The following is a 17,839-nucleotide window of genomic DNA, read 5'->3' on the forward strand; positions in this document are numbered from 1 at the left end:
ATATATATATATATATATATATATATATATATATATATATATATATATATATATATATATATATATATATATATATAGTAGAGGGATCAAATGAGAACTTTTTTTGTGTGTGAACCCTGAGAACTCAAAAATACACAGAAATTCGAGGAAAAATGGTAAATTCGAGCAAAAAACTCCATATTCGAGCAAAAAATAGGACACGGACGAGCAAAAAACATGATAGTCGAGCAAAAATGGAAAAAGTCGAACAAAAAAAAATAAGGACGAACAAAAATTTGATATTCGAACAAAAATTGTGATATTCGAACAAAAATGTGTTTTACATTTTTGAAATTCGAACGCAAAAATGTAGAACACATAGGTAGTCGAACAAAAATTTTGATATTCGAACAAAAATGTGTTCTACATTTTTTTTCGAAAAAAAAAATTTTTTTTTTGCTCGACTATGAAATTTTTGTTCGTCCGTGTTTTGTATTTTTGCTCGAATTCCCCTTTTTTTGCTCGTCCGTGTCCCTTTTTGCTCGAATTTTAGTGTATTTTGAGTGTTTTTGGAGTTCCTAGAGTTCTCACAGTAAAAAAGTTCTCACTGGATCCTCTCCATATATATATATATATATATATATATATATATATATATATATATATATATATATATATATATATATATATATATATATATATATAGTTTATTGTTTTTTCTTCATAAAAGAATATTTGATGTTTATGTGATTAGATTAAAGTGAGCTTAAAAACAACGCTTTCTTTACCATCCACATAATATATTGTTTAGATCTAAAAATACTTCTAAAAGTTGGCACTTCATGCTTTTGTCGGGCCTTCAATATCATGATATGAAAGACACCTTCAATGGTCTCAAACCCCACTCACTTCAATTAGCCAGATCCATACTTTGCATGGAGGATGATGTTTGTATTCTTGCTTGTTCATCCTATCCACAACCTACATGTCTACAACTTTCGGTTACACTTTCTCAAGGAGAAAGGTATAGATCGATGTCACCAAAATCACGATATAGTAGGGTCATTCAACCATGTACACAAAATGATTTGGATGATAAACAGATCGCAGCAAGTGTAAGATCGTGAGATCGGAGTCAGTAGCGGATACAGGGATCATAGTCACGGGTGTCTGTAGTTAAAAGTTTGACACTATCCAATTGTGTCACAAGAAAAAATTTACATTCTCTAATGGTATCACTAGTTAAAATCCTAACAAAAATTTCACTACATCGCGTATTTCGCTAGTATCATGTATTACCGCTAAATATATACTATGTACGCCTCTGATTGAAGTCAAATACAGTCAAAGGCAAAAACACTTAACGTCGGACTATTCTCCAATTTGGCCGACTAGTCCTTACAAAGTGTTCACTTACTAGTGACTTTTACAACTAGCACTGTGAAGTTGACTACCTATGCCATCTTACAAAACTGGCTAGTGTGAAGTTTCCAAATGGGCCACCTAGTGGCCGATTAAAAAGCCCTCTTGCAAACCATATTTTCTTAAATTTAATAGACATAATTACGCTCCTCGTTCCTGTGGTTTAACCCAAAATACACCCCTCGTCCTTATGGTCGAATTTTTGCTTTCCTCAACCCTGTGGTATTTAACCCCTACAACCCTCGTCCCTCCGTCTAAAAAACGTCAATTTCAGCCGTTTGTCTGTATCACGTGAGGTACATGTGAGGGTAAATTAGTCCAATGCCTATTAAATCACGTATATAAACCTAAGGGACGAGGGAAAACATTCAGATCTAAAAAATTAGGGTTTTATCATCCCTGTTTACAAATTTGGGTGTCTGCAACACGATTGATCATCCAATTCAATAAAAAATCATGGTTTATTGCAAATGTGGTCTTTTAGCAGCTGAATACATATCATCCACCAAAAAAAAACCCTGGTAGAAGGTTTTTACGTTGTTCAAACAAGGTGAATATCCATTTAATATTATTTTCTAAAATTTCTTAATTTTTTGTTCAAATTATGTTGGGTGTTTCAGGTTTGGACTAACGATAAGCTTGTTGAATGGTAGTATTCTGATTGTAGGTTTTTTTGTTGGATAGATCCACCTACATCAGTTGAGTTCGATGAAGATATGCTTGAAGTAGAAAAAGCTAAAACAAAAAGGCTGAAGTTGTTAATTTTAGCTCATTGGATCTGTATCATTGCTTATTTTTTTTTTTTTAAGTAGTATTTTGTCTATAATTTGAAGTGTTATTTGTACTAGAAAGTTGTAGTAGTTTAATTGCAGATGTTTGTAATCAAGTGAAGTTAGTTTAATCTAAATCAAGTGTTGTTGCAAATGTCTGTTTGTGAAAGCATGTTATACACACTACACAAGCTGGACTAAAACCAACCATTAACCTGTGACCATTTGGTTTGAATGATAAAAGTGACCATTAACCTGAAACCTGTGATATGGGTTCAACATAAACACAAACACAAACACAAGTTCATACATAAACCTGGACCATAAACCTGGACAAAATCAAACTGTGATATAGGTTCATCACAAACACAAGTTCATTAGTTAAGTAGAAACAAGTTCAATACATCCAAATAGACTAGTTCATACATCATTAAACACCAACATAAGTTCATACATAAACCTGGACCATTACATCAGACAACCAAAATAAACTCTAACATAAGTTCATACAACCAAAATAAACACTAACACAAGTTTCTTCAATCATTAAAAAGACTAGTTCAAACAAAAGATAAACAAAATCACACACATTACATCAGACAAGTTCATACATCACTTGTTGCTGCTTTCACTTTCTTGTTCCTCCCATTTCCATCACCATCTCCACCTTTTCTCTTCAAACTTGGTGTTGGTTTGTCTTTTGTGCATCCCCTTTTATTATGCCCATATGTTCCACAATCTCCACATTTTATTGTCTTTCCTTTCCTTGTTAGCTTACCATTTGTGACCATTTCATCTTTCTCATCAAGTGATTTCTTCCTATTTTTCTTAGGACGACCAGGAGTAGCATGGAATTTTGGTGGTATCAAAGTTGTTGGTATTGGTGACTTGGTCCACTCTGATTTGCCTCTTACAGGGTTAATGGTATGACTATATGTACTCTTCCAAGTGGATACCCAATACACAGGATGCACCCATTTTTCTAAAAAAACTTCTTGGCTATAACATGCCATGTTCAACAAAGCTGCAACTGCATGCTTGCATGGAATTCCAGTTAAATCCCATTTTCTGCAAGAACAGTTCTTGGCACCCATATCCACAACAACTTGATCATCATGATGACCATTAACCTGATATTTTTCATCACCATTCCAAATAACATCACACTTCATAGCTTCCTTTTTTACCTTGTCAAACACTTTAGTAGCACCTAATGTCAATGGAGTATTGCACTTTGAAATAGCTGTGATCACATTAGCTATTCTTTTCATTAAGTACTGCCTAATATACTCCAAAGCAGTGATAATTGGTTTGTCTCTAGCCTCACATAACCATCTATTAAGGACTTCACAAATGTTATTCAACAATATATCTGAAAGTGCACGACCTATAATACATGATACATACATAAATCAAGATACAAACATAACTAGTACATATCCAAAAAGATAATACAGTATGCATAAATGTTAAAATAACCATGTTACCAGTAAAATGGCTTCTTGCCCACTGTGCAGGTGGAATCTTTGACAAATACACATAGGCTGGTTCAGAAAATTCCTTCAACAATGCCATTTTTTTTTCAAATTGTGGAACTGTTGTTGCAGTTGCACAAGCCCACAAGTGATTTTTGTATGCAACCCCACGCCAATTCTTCTTCATATTCTCATGAATATGCCTTAAACAGAATCTATGTTCTGCTACAGGGAATACTTTTGCAACAGCAGATACAAGAACCTGTTACAAGATATTAAACAATGAGATTCACTTTTAATTGTAAAAGTAAATTATTAAATAAAGTGAGAATTAAAGTAGTAATTAGTTGTACCTTTTGTCTATCACTAATAAAAGTGAAGTTACACATCTCATCTAGTTCCAGATCTGAAGCCACTAACTCAAGGAACCAACACCAAGAATCATAACACTCTGATTCCACAATTGCATAAGCTACAGGATAGATTCCATTATTAGAGTCAAGACCTACAGCTGTTAACAAATGACCAATGGCTGGTTCTTTCATGAATGCACCATCCACACCAAGCAGATCCCTTCCAATAGCCCTAAATCCCCTTTTACAAGCCCCCAAACAAATATAAATTCTTTTGAAAACCCTTGTACTCATGTTTGGATCTTCAACAGGTTCAACATCTATTTTAACTGTAGTTCCAGGGTTAGATCTTTTTAGCTCAATAGCATAGTCTCTTAAATCCCTTTACTGATCCATGTAGTCTCCTTTTAGGGTTTTCTTGGCCTTCTGCAGTGCTCTAAAAGCTTTCTGTGGATGTATTTTGACTTCCAAATTTGACTCCAATTGGGATTTGACTGCTCTAACTGGAATTTGTGGGTTTGTTTGTAATTGGTCAACCAATTTTGTTGCTAGAAACTGAGAAGTACACTGTCTAATTAATCTTGATTCTAGACAGTCATGCTTATGATTATATGTTCTAACTGACCATGTTTCTGAGTTGGGAATTTTACTAACCTGTAAAGCCCATTGACATTCAATATGTTTAATCCTATGATGAGATTTCTTATCTTTATTGGGTGGTGTAGCTTTACTTGTCTTTTTCCCATTACCTTTATACTTTAATGCCCCACTACCCTCACCTACCCCACCTTTATTTGAAGTTTGACCAGTCAATGGTTGTTTCCCACCCACAAATTCACCATTTTTATAGTTTTTTAGAAAACCCTCACATTTGGCCCTAAGCCTGATCCTGTCATTTTTCACAATCACAAGATTCCTTCTTGTCTCAATAGCATGCAAGTCAACAAGTTCCTTTACCTCTGCTTTACTACCAAACTCTTGCCCAACTGAGAAATTAACTTTAAAACCTGCAGATGATCTTTCTTTCTCTTGTGCTTTCAATTCATTCAGTTTTCTTTTCCTCATACACTCTAGGTCACTCTCATCAACATCACTGTCAAATTGATCAATATCAAACTGTTCTAACCCCACAAACTCATCATTCTTGGGTCTCTGATCTAATATTTGGCTTGCATTTCCCATAAATTCACAGTCCTTGTCAATCACACAGTGAAATTCTTGCATGTCAACTTCATAATCACCAATTTCATTATCTTCTTCAACTATATAATCATCCTCTTCCTCATCATTATCCTGTGATGTCTTATCATGTTCATTAACCATGTTTGATTCACTTTGGTTGACCTCTACATTTTCACACACAGGATGAATTTCATCTAACACTTCATTACAATCAACATTTAATCTCTTAGCAACACTAGCCTTTGCTCTGTTAGCATTTTGTTCTTCCTCAACAATCTCTTCTAAACTGAACCTAATTCTTCCTTTAGGGCTAACAAATGGGTTGACCTTAGGATTTAATCCATGTTCTGTGTAAACAGACATTTCCACAACCTGTTGGCTTTTCCTACTTTCTTTCACATACTTAACAAAGTTTCTAACATCATCATCTGAACCTAATGGTTCTAAACCGTAATCCAGGTCACTATTAGGTCTTAGAAAATGGTAGACAACGACCTTAAAACCATCATATCCTAATTCTTGTATCAGATTATCAAGCTCGTGGATTGAAAACATCTCAATGTCAATCAAATCAACAAAACTTACCTTACCATTGACATATTTCCTTCCTGGCGTATCAGTAAACTCACCACCATGATGCAACTTTAAAGTAAACAATGATTCATATGAATCTGTCATTTCAAATAAACAGAAAATTGGGGTTATGAGTAGTAGCAAAATACATCAAATTAATAGATGAAAAACATAGATTCATTCACTCACCATATATTAATGGAATGTCGTATTCAGGTTCTTCAGGTCTTACAGTGTACATCATCTTCAATTTCACGCCCCCAATTCTAGGGTTTTAATGACGATTATAATTAACCCTAATTTTTTAGATCTGAATGTTTTCCCTCGTCCCTATGGTTTATATACGTGATTTAATAGGCATTGGACTAATTTACCCTCACATGTACCTCACGTGATACAGACAAACGGCTGAAATTGACGTTTTTTAGACGGAGGGACGAGGGTTGTAGGGGTTAAATACCACAGGGATGAGGAAAGCAAAAATTCGACCATAAGGACGAGGGGTGTATTTTGGGTTAAACCACAGGGACGAGGAGCGTAATTATGTCAATTTAATATAAGAATTTTGTAGTCAAATTAACAAAGTTGCAAGGGAACTTCGTTAAAATGCCCTGATTTTCGAAAGTATTAACAATAACGTAATTTCAAAAATGACCCATGATCAAGCACCATGCTCGGTGCTTTGCATGTGTAACCAAGACATTTACCGATACAACCATTTTATGCACCAAGCATCACGGACGGTGTGTGATGCTTGGTGCAGTGCTTGGTGTTTAGTGCGTCAGAACTTTGAATGGCCGTGTCTTTTAACTCTTAGCTCCGATTTAGTCACCATTTTTTTGAAATCGTGTATTTTTTCGAGATCTATCCGTTGGCAAACAGTCATGGACGGTTTTGTGCCAAGTTTTTTTCCCAAATTCGGCCTCGAAGACCTTCATAACTTGCTATAGAACATTCTAATTTGTGATCCGTTAAATTTATCAATAATTTTGACTAAACGTATACGCAGCAACTCAATCAAATTAAATAAATGTTACATTGAGCAATTCGAGCATTTTCTATGTTAATTCGTAAATCGCTAAATAAGGTCTAATTTCAAATATATTTTTTCGTTTAAGAAGCTTTCCAACAGATAGATCTCTAAAACACATTATCAAAAAAACGGTGACTAAATCAGAGCTACGAGTCAAAAGATATGGTCATTAAAAGTCTTCACGCAACAAGCACCACGCACCACACATCGTGTGTGATGCTTGGTGCGAGGAAAATTGGATGTCTCGGTGATCTTGGTGACACGCACCAAGCATAGTACGTGGTGCGTGATTGGGATGCATTTATACAATTACAATTTTTTTTAGGGTATATTATTAAGCACTTTCGGAAATGGAGCATTTTGACTGATTTCCGAAGCTGCAAATGATATCCAACAAAGAAGTATACTGCTCGTGTCACATCTATCACGGGCTCAATAAAATTTGTCTTTAGGCGGCTCTTTAAAGCTATAATTTATTGATCAATATTTGAACAAAAATATCATACAAGAAAGACTGTACCATCATGTCAAATGAAACATCTATCGTCTAAACTAATATTAATTTTGTATATTACTTACCTACCTTTCGCAAGCTGACATCAACTATACCATTTCTGGTATAATACATCGTGTTTCGACGTGGTCGCATGGCTACTTGAGAAATTAGATTACTTCAAACTCCGTAAAGAGGCAGTAAGTTGAGAACAAACGCATAAGCCAGCGCACCTGTAAAAACGTAACTATCCACCCTGTCCAGTATTCCACCTGTTCAATACATTGCAACATCAGGCACAAATCTAACATAATATTTTAATATGTCTGAATTGGTAATAAAATATATTACAGATATTGAGATAGAGGTCCGACTTTTAGCTAAACTACCGATAAAAGGGTCAATTTAGGTTATATATCATGTCCTTAGCAGGTTGAAACGAATAACATTATACTATGAATTAGCTAATATAGAAACAGGCAGAATGGGTCAAGCTGGTTGAAGGACCCCAATGTGCACTAACAAAAATCAACCTTTAATTAATAAAAAAATATATATAATTTATCAATGTAATTATGAAAAGCCTCCGTATGGTTTTAATCATGTACAAAACACAATCTTTAAAAAAGAAAATGAAATAATTTCACAAGTATTGGGGACAAAATCCATGTGTTTGCACATGGCCAATCATTTCTTTTCATGATTAACAAATTTGAAAAAAGTTTGGTCTAAGCAAATTCATTGACCTCCTAAACATGTCCCAACAGCCTTTTGTTTTTTTTTTTCATCATTTAAAGGTTAAATTTATCCATAGAAATCAGATAAGATATACTACAAGAGAAAAAAGAATAATTACCATGACCAGGTATGAGTGATCCGGAATCTTTTACACCAGCATCTCTCTTGATCATCGACTCAAGAAGGTCACCGAAAAGAGACCCAAAGAAGTTGAGGATACCAAAACCTATTGCACTGATAAACAAGATGAGCAGAAGCTAGCATGAGTCATTCAGAGTGGTGACCTAGGTCTCCGTCACTAGTGACTGACCAAGTTAAAAAAGTGAGAATGGGAAGTAGTGTTGGGTAATTTTGATATGGTTCATGTTAACATGTTAACATGTTAATGTGTCCATAGCTAGATGTTAGGTTTAGATAATTATTTAGTACTTGGTGAGTATTACGGGGTATTTAATTATTGATACATATAGTTTTAGTTAATGGTTTTAGTAGGTTTGAAAAAGTAGTATGAGTTGATCCAAATTAAAGCTTACGTTGGAGAGTGGGTAGTCCGATTCTAAATGGGTAGTGTAAATGGGTAGTTACCACTTTAGAGGTCAAGTATTAAGAGTTTAAGACTATATAAATAGCCTATCTATTATTTAAAGGAATGCTCGGTTATTTAAAGGTGATAGCCGTAACCTGGATCAAGTCGTTAAGGCTATTGTGTCCTCGGTTCGTCTCAAGATCATGTCTTTGAAGTTCAAAGACTCGCAACATGTTCGTGACTTGAAGTTGAAATGGAATTTTGGAGTAGCTTAGTCGATTACTTGTTACTTTATTTATTTTTTGTTTGGCTTGTTGGCCTTCTGTTGGCGCACAATGCCTGGATGTTGGCCTTTTAATCATTGGGACTTGGTTGTAAGTTTTGATCATTAATGATATTCACCGGGTGAAAACCCGTTTACCGAAAGAAAAAAAAATAGGCTATCTATTAGTATGAATAAAACTAGCAAGATTAAAAATGTAGTCATTGTGCTTGTTTATTTTGTCACTATATTTAATTTATAATTGAAAATTGAATTGAATATATGAGTATGTTCCGATAATGAAGAATAAAAGCAAGTTGGTGTGGAGCTGTATGATCCAACAAGTAGGTCAGTAAATGTGTTTATCAGGTTTTTATTTTGTAGTATTTAATAATTTATATATTTCAATAAATTAGAACAATTAAATAAATAATCAAAAAATTAAATTAAAATAGTCATTTATTAATTTAAAATTAAAACATTTTTATTAACAGACTAAAATAACTGGCCAAAACCTAACAAAAAAGGCCCAAATTTAAAGATTAAAAAATTGGCCCAAACCTAAAAAAGGCTCAAAGCCCAAACAACATACAATATAGAATACCCAAATAAAAGTCGAAAAGACGTGGTCGGCGAAGGGTCGGGGTGTGGTGGCGACGCCGGGGTGTGGTGGCGACGCCATCGCAATCAAAACGGATTGACAAGGGCCACTTCATGTGCTCTTATACTAGAGTAAAGAGTAAAATAGCCAAAGAATGAAAGTAGAGCTAGCAATTTCAGCCCAATTATATAACTAAGGGCGGATTCAAGTTATCTTTTATCCTTGCAAGCCATTTTACAATAACAATAGCTTAAAAGACGCTAGTTATATATGACCCAAAGTGATGGTTAAAGGTATAAAACCTCGTACATTGTTTAGTGCAAAAGATAACATTTTTAATCTTATATCCGACAGTAGCTATTTATAAAAAGATTGAATAAACTTTCATTCATTTAAGTACCTGAGTATAGACGTAGGCCAAGAAAAGATCTTTGATAACAATACAGAAGTGGTTATGCATCCTGCTAAGCCTACAATAGCTCCCTCCCATGTTTTCTTGGGGCTAATACTGGTAAGTGGGGTCCGACCAAATGCCTGCAATCGAAGTTAAATGAAACCATAATGTTCCCAGATTAGACAAATCATGAGTATCAAAGGGATGTTAATATACCTTGCCACCAGCAAAAGCAAACGTATCTGCTGCAATTACGCTGCTGATCGATATCAAGGTGGCGACAAGACCAACTGTCCAATGAGCTTGACCACCTAAAAGTATAGGCCATGTAGCTCCCACTCCTCTTGAAGATATAATATTAGATTAGTAAAATTATATGTATATGTATACGCCATCAGGTAAAAAAAATGACTGTTTAAGTGCAATGACAAGGCAAATACGCCAACTTTTTAAAATGCTTTTAGCTCCCAAGTTCTTCTTTTAAATACAAAAGTAAACTAGAGAACTACAAACCATTCTTTTAAATAACGCTAATGCAGTTGCAGTTCTTTCATGCTTTTAACAGTAAAATGCTTATGATCTTGTTTAGAGTATATGCATATATACACTTTAATTTCATGCATATACAGAAATGATGAACCAAATAAATTGCTTGATGAAGTTTAGGCAAATATTCACCAATATCACTAACAAGTAGGAAGGAAGTTTCGACCATTTTGAAGTGATGAGCATAAGGAACTACAAAGCTTACCAGTATTTAAGGCAGGTGCTAGCAAACGACATCTAAGCTTAACCCAAAAAGAAGGAAGATAGCCACAATAAAACAGGCCAAATATGGTACTACTGAGCTGAGAAAATCGAGGATTTCCCCTTTGTAACAGTAATGCCATAGCAACAATAAAGGCTGCTGATGCCACAGAAACATCAATTTGACCCTTGTATCTGAAATCACAACAGATATAATGAGCACTAAAAGAATATATAAAAAGATTTCACATAAACAATGTGCTTGTAATACATAACGACCATATTCTTATAAAATTTTAGCGCCAACGGCCACCGAGCAAACGGGGATGAACTTCTATCTAGATGATCACATCTGAGATGTTGACAGTTTGGATACCATATAGATGTTATATTTTTTAATAATTTACACAATATATACAACAAATGTGACGTTGAACTATTAACAATCCTCCGTACACTTAACAAATATTTAATACCTTGTTTTTATTTTCATCTAAATCTAAATTTTCATAACTCTAAACCTGACCTTTGGATAACCTTATTACTGACTAACATAATATGTTGTCATATATTAATACGATAAGTCAATAATTACTATTAGCCTTAAGCTAAATCTATTCTTAACTCAGTTGAAACCCAGATACCAATTGGACTCTCTTCCCAAAACAATGTAGGATTAGACTTCACAGGATCCTACTATCAAGGGTCGAGCCTAGTTTGTTATCACACTGCTTAGACTAGTTTGGTTGAAGATAAAACGTTACATAGTTTCATTTATAACTTTGTATTTAGCCAATGACTCATACAGACACAAATCAAAAACAACAAACATCAAGATCATATTAGATAAAATACATAAAGCAAGTTTAAATTATCACTTTCAACAAACGATTTCTTCGTTAAGTATGAATGACCAACGTTTTAACTTTAGACAGTTATATTTTGAGAAACTAGCATTTATACATGCAGATGTCCTAGCGGTAAATAAAACTAATGGCCCCTTTACTTTCCACTTAATGATCTGTTTGTGTAAAGCTCTTAATTCAGTAAGTAAAATTGTTGTTTCTTTGTCACTTAATCTGAAAATTGATCTGTTTCTAGGAGACATAGAATCAGACACCCCTTCCTAACATAGGCAAATGGAAACAAAGGCGAATTCAGAAAAAAAGTAAACAGCCCCTAAGTATATCTTTATAACAATGGTATCTCTACATACAATCCAAGAATGAGTACTTTGCAAATGAGTTCTTGTGAAGGATCTTACAAAGTGAACAAAGGCATAAGAGCACAAATCACAGAACAAACACGCGAAACGTAACGAGGAGGCGGAGTCATTCCAGACGCGATACCACGACTTCTAACAAGTTCAAAGTATTCTCTTGAACCAGCAAATATAACAGCAGCTAATGCCACCGTGAACATCCATCCTCCTGCTACTACCACTCCACCTGCTGATACTCCAATTCCAACTCCAAACACAATCCTTTTTGTTAACTGACTCCATTTCGCCTGCTGCGGCTGCTGCTGTTGCATTATAATTAATATATCCATATATCAATAATCAATAAATAAATAAACTAAATTATAATAATAATAATAATCTTCAAAATGCATCGTCTCTATTAATAATGCATTGAATTATATCAGTACATCTATTAATAAAACATATATTTCAAAAGTTAAAATACCTGAAGAGGTTCATCGTCTTGAATGTGATTAGTATCTGCTCTAGAGATGAGAGTGTGAGTGAAAGTATTTGGTGAATTACGATGAATGCCGTATCGAAAATTGTGAATATTCAACAAGCGTAGGTGTTTCGATGCTGTAAAGAGGTTTAATTTAAGATTGGGAGAGGGAGTGGAAGAAATTAGGGTTTTAGAAGAAGAAGAAGAAAGTGAAATAGGGAGGGATTGTAGAGTATGGATTTTGAAGGAATGTGAAGATGAAGGAGTAGCCATTAACGATTGTGAGGTCATTGTAATGAATCAATCAATCAATTCATCACATGAAGATTGAAGATTGAAGTGTTGGGTGCGTTGATTTGTGATTTCGATTTTATCAAGAAAGATGAGATTGAAATTGGGGATGACGATAACCGCGATGTGTGACGGGCTGACGGCCTAATTTTGGGCTCATTCTTTCAGTCTCTTTTATCTTTTTTTTTTATATTTTTTAAAAAGAAAGATCAAATATTATAAAAACAATCCAAACATATTTGATAAAATCATTGTCATTTATAACATATTTTCTAAAAATATTACATATCTAAAGATCACTTTTCTATATATCATTTTATTTTTGTTAATCACTCGTATTTGAAAATAATTTTATAAGTCACCCAAGTTCATATAATCATATTTATTCTATACATATTAAATTACGATAAAAAGTCATCGTGAAAAGTTACAAAGTTAATTTCATGAATGTGAGATACCACGGATGTGAGATATAGAATCACTCCTCTAGAGTTAAATAAAGCAAGTCGTTTCTCACCAATGACAATGAAAGTCTCTCCTTTACATTAAGTCAAAAGACTACTTTCAAAACACCCCGGTCAAATAACATTGATTAAACTATACGTGCGTATTTTGTGCTCTTTTACATTTTGCCATGAGTTTTTCAACTAATTAAGCAGATAGAAAATTATATATTATGAATTTATACGACCTACAAAATTATATTCAGATATAGATGGCCTATATAAATATATATTAATAAACTTGATTGTTCCCGTGTATAATAAATAAGTTTAGTAGACTACACAGACTCAATGTCATTTTAGGAATGTAAATACTGTACTAAGGGGGTAATTTCGTAAGTCCATAATACATGTATTTCACTTGGATTGTTCATTTTCTTTAATCAACACACACACATATATTTATTCTAATGACTTCTTATACTGACGGCTTCAATCGATTGATAACTCTTCATTTGTTGCGCGGTTGATATACAAAATTAGAGTTTCAATTTGTTTCGTCATTTTCAGCCAGTTGTTATGGTTAAGAATTATTGATTTGTTCTAGTTTCTTTGAATCGGTTGTAGAATGTAGAATTAGAGTTGAAATTAGGGTGTTGAAATTAGAGTTTTGAGGCAATTGAACTTAAACCTCCATTGGCAACCGAACGTATCACACTGTTATAGTATGTTATAATTTTTAACAGAATAGGAGGTAATATTAAAATTTATCTTATACTACTATATAATTAATAATAAGATTTACAAACTAACTATTTTATTTTATGTTTATATAATTATGTAGTTACTTAAGTTTACAAACTAAAAAGATGTAGATATTGACTGCAAAGAGCGAGCAATCACCCTCGTTCTTTTACAATTACTGGTCATTAAAAAGAAACATAAAAAACACACCAAATCACATTTCACATTGAAAAGTTGTTAGAACCCGTAAACTGTCTAAAGTCTAAAATTACACACACCATATTAATGTGAAATCAAGACCAAAAAGGAAAATGAACACAACCATTCATCGCCACCCATTCACCAAACACTTCCTATTACCAAGACCAAGCCTATACTTTGGATCACACGTACGCGCACTAAGAGAACTAAGTCCAACAAATACGAAAAACCCTGAAAACCTCTCCTTAAATGACCAAAATTGGAAGTTAACAATCTATAAAAACAAACTATAGAGCATTAAAAATACCCATTTTGAGCATTCTAGTATCGTACATGATGACTCCTAAGGTAACGCAAATTTGTCTTCACACCATCTTCAACTATTTGAGCATATATCCCAACACCAAACCGAGCAAACCAATGAGAATCACATATATCAACGGGATGCCACCACTACTTTTGTTTCCTTCACGCCTCAACAGCTCCTATACAAATCAACATTCAGAGATTATAAAGGGAATTTTATTAAAATATATAATATATATTTCACTAAAAGTATAAAATTAAAGATAGGTCGCAACTACTTATTTTAAGAACAAAGTGAGCAATCCTGCTGTAAAAATTGATGTTACGAGATGAAGAATCCTGATGGATAATTGTTACGATAAAATGTATATGCTGGTAATAATGCACAACAATTAAACTATTTTTTTCATATTTAAAGCAGCTTTCATCATTCAGAAAATAAATAATAAATGAACTATCTGGAAGATAGCATATACATGCTAGTGAGCAGTTGGTAGCACATCACAGTAGTTAAAAAAAAAATTGGTAAAAGAAGAAAGAATATACGTACAAGTTCTTGGCGAAGCTTTTTACTTAGCTGAATGGCAGAATCTTTATCGTCAGTCAGCTTGGAAATAAGAGCTTTTACCTAAATGCAAAATGATAAATTAATAAACTCCTCATCCATGTATAAAGATTCAACATTTTAAAGATGCAAAACGAAGATAACCTCTGACGATTGCTCTTGAGATTCAGCAACTGTTCTTGGTGCCTACAAATATTAAGTACCATACGAACTTGAACGTCAGTCTCTATATTATAATATATAAAATAATTATAAGTTATAACAAACCGTTTCAAAACTTACAGAATTACTATTGAGTATCCCATTGTCAGATATTGAAGCCCTTGGAGACGAACCTTCTTCGGACCCTTCTCTTACTGGTGACGGTGGTCGTGGGGGAGCAACATAATTAACCTTTAATTTGCATTCCTCAACTTGATTGTTCGATTCCTTGTTAAACTATTATCACAAGTCAAAAGTATAAGCTTCCATCATTAATGGAGTCGTGTTGCAGAACTCGAAATTACTCGGCGAGTACTCGGTTAAACTCGCCAAAACTCAGGATTACTCGGAAAATAAGCCAAACTCAGAAAAATCGGTCAAAATTGGTCAAAACTCGGTCAAAATTGATCAAAGTCAAACTTGGTCAACATCCGAGTTCTTCCCGAGTTGCCGAGTCCTACCTAAAAAGTCCCGATCGAGTACTCATCGAGTAGCGATATTTGCAACCTTGAATGGAGTTAACAATTTAAACATGATATGATATAATCGGTTAGTTAACTACCAGCTCTGGAGTGACATCCTTAGGGGTAGCTCCAGGACTAGCAACTGCACTTTGAAGCAAAAACTTATCCCTGCATTGCATGTCAGCAGGAGCTTCCTTTTGTGCTTGCATTGTAACTAAATGATAAAAACATACATTTTTTGCACAAATTATGAATGCGCAGGTGTGTTAACTTGTTCTAGAAGTTGCAGAGAGCAGATAATCAACTCATAACTATATTCTACTTAGGTATCAGACTGTGTTCATGTTAAAATCGAAAACATTTGATGTTGATAGAGGGGAAAGATGACCCGTATAAGATGATCAAAATTAATATTCATGCGGAAAGTTAAAAAGCAGTTGGTGGGTAAAGGCTATTTAAGTTCATCTGTCCTATTTCTTATTTTTTTATTTTTTATTTTTTGAAAACTCGAAATGCATCAAGTAAATACAGATTCGTATCACATTGAAGATAAACTAGACCACATACTACGGCACAAAATGGAATTTCTAACTAAATGGCTAACGACTAGAATACCATAGAAAATCACAAATTGCAGAAACTAAACTCAAAACGGAACTCCATTAATTGTTAGATCTAACTTTTGAAAATTTCACGATAAACAAATCAGACTTTAAAGCAGAACCAATGACACTATTAATGACAATACTCTACTCTCAACCAAAGTCTCCCTAAGACCGACCTCTAAGAACCAAAATCATAGCCATTAAACATTAAGCCTGAACTTCATAAAAATAATACAGAATAAATGTACTAATATTAAAACAAGCAATTGCTCGGTACTCAGCGTCATTAAAGTTAAGGTTTTTTTTTTTTTTTTGCATATGTCATGCTTTTCATGTCCTATACTCTATCCACTTTTATATTTCACCTTAAAAAATAGTACGACAATGATGTATTATGATTATGAATCAACAACATAAATCCATGAAAAGCACAGATACAATTTCACACCCAAGACTTGCACATTCCTCCATTCACAAACTTTACTTTTTATTTTACCATATCAAAAAACAAAATCAAAATACGTTAATTAACGATTTCATACGTTAACACATCATATGTGTTTTTTAATGAATTTTATCAAGCCAGAAGGTGAATTTCTAGAGCAGTCTAAAATAAAATGTAACAATAAGTGCCACAATCAACAAAACACCTACATATATGAATATGATAACCACTTAACTATAACTAATAAACAGCCCTTCTAATTGCACATCACAATACTTGATATTTAAATGAGTTAGTATCGAACATGAATTACCGAAACACGAAAAAAAAAAAAAAAAATACTGTAGGATCGAACCTGTGACATTGCAAGTAGAGCGAGGCAACACGATCCCAGAATTAGGCCTAACACAATACTTTTTAGGGTTGGTTGTTTTTACCTGTACAATTTATTTAAAAAAATAATAATAATAAATAAATCCTTTATTAATTAAAACATATAATCTTATAATATTATATAATAAAAAAGGAAAAAGGATAAGAGTAATACTGATGACTGGAATTATAATAGCGAGTACCTTGAAAGCTACATGGTGATCAGTTTTATTTAGTAGTTGCATGGAACAAGCGATCTGCTTCTTCAATTCAACTGTAAATAAACATAAATTAATAGGGGAAATAATTAGGGCAGCAGATCTGAAATTAAAGTTAGAAAAATAATATAAAATTAATAGTGAATTACATGGAAAATTAAGCTCTTGGGGTTCGATGTTGAGCAGCTCTCCAGTAGTCATGGTTTTGGTGTTGTTGAATGAGATCGATAATAAATCAGATCGTTGCAGGAAACCGTGAATTGTGATCGGAGAGTAGTCGGAGAAGATATATTTTGTAACCGGCGAGAAAGAGAGGAATGAGATCGATGACGATGTTTTTCTTTGGACATCTAGGCAAATTATCTTGTTTGGTTTTATTTGTATATAACATTAAAATTAATTAAAATATATTAAATGTTAATATTAAATTAAAAATTTCTAATGACAACCCTAAGGGTTGTCTTAAAAAAATTAAGACATGCTTAATTTATTTGTACATTATAATTAACCACCCACTCCATGAAAATAATCACCTCCAACAATCAAATTATACCACTCTTTTATGCATCAATTACTTCTTAATGACAACCCTTAGGGTTGTCATTAGAAAACTTCTATTAAATTATAGTTAAATTATAAATTTAATTTTAATTAAACTAGAGTTGAACCGGCCCACGCGATGCGGCTGGACCTTTCTGGTTGCATATTCATATTTAACGTAGCGTTATGTATTTACATAATTAAAAACGCG

The 17,839-nt window shown here is 33.5% G+C and overlaps 3 protein-coding genes across 3 annotated transcripts; all 3 read right to left on the bottom strand.

Annotated features, from left to right (window-relative positions):
• Nucleotides 1–2,776: 2,776 nt before the first annotated feature.
• On the bottom strand, nucleotides 2,777–4,293 carry LOC139839703 (uncharacterized). Its single transcript, XM_071829845.1, has 3 exons — nucleotides 4,000–4,293; nucleotides 3,659–3,908; nucleotides 2,777–3,558 (listed from the first exon to the last, which is right to left on the bottom strand). Exons 1-3 carry the CDS (start codon nucleotides 4,291–4,293, stop codon nucleotides 2,777–2,779), a joined length of 1,326 nt encoding a protein of 441 aa, XP_071685946.1.
• Nucleotides 4,294–7,228: 2,935 nt separating this feature from the next.
• LOC139839711 (phosphatidate cytidylyltransferase 4, chloroplastic) lies at nucleotides 7,229–12,524 on the bottom strand. The gene is made up of 7 exons (XM_071829852.1): nucleotides 12,237–12,524; nucleotides 11,813–12,072; nucleotides 10,553–10,743; nucleotides 10,018–10,142; nucleotides 9,808–9,941; nucleotides 8,137–8,252; nucleotides 7,229–7,552 (listed from the first exon to the last, which is right to left on the bottom strand). Exons 1-7 carry the CDS (start codon nucleotides 12,522–12,524, stop codon nucleotides 7,461–7,463), a joined length of 1,206 nt encoding a protein of 401 aa, XP_071685953.1. The 3' UTR covers nucleotides 7,229–7,460.
• A 1,392-nt stretch (nucleotides 12,525–13,916) lies between these two features.
• LOC139874738 (vesicle-associated protein 1-2) lies at nucleotides 13,917–17,428 on the bottom strand. The gene is made up of 8 exons (XM_071862142.1): nucleotides 17,238–17,428; nucleotides 17,074–17,144; nucleotides 16,854–16,935; nucleotides 15,547–15,662; nucleotides 15,066–15,221; nucleotides 14,928–14,969; nucleotides 14,769–14,846; nucleotides 13,917–14,397 (listed from the first exon to the last, which is right to left on the bottom strand). Exons 1-8 carry the CDS (start codon nucleotides 17,287–17,289, stop codon nucleotides 14,293–14,295), a joined length of 702 nt encoding a protein of 233 aa, XP_071718243.1. The 5' UTR covers nucleotides 17,290–17,428; the 3' UTR covers nucleotides 13,917–14,292.
• Nucleotides 17,429–17,839: the final 411 nt, after the last annotated feature.

Source organism: Rutidosis leptorrhynchoides, chromosome 1 (assembly GCF_046630445.1).
Source record: "Rutidosis leptorrhynchoides isolate AG116_Rl617_1_P2 chromosome 1, CSIRO_AGI_Rlap_v1, whole genome shotgun sequence".
Lineage (NCBI taxonomy): Eukaryota > Viridiplantae > Streptophyta > Magnoliopsida > Asterales > Asteraceae > Rutidosis > Rutidosis leptorrhynchoides.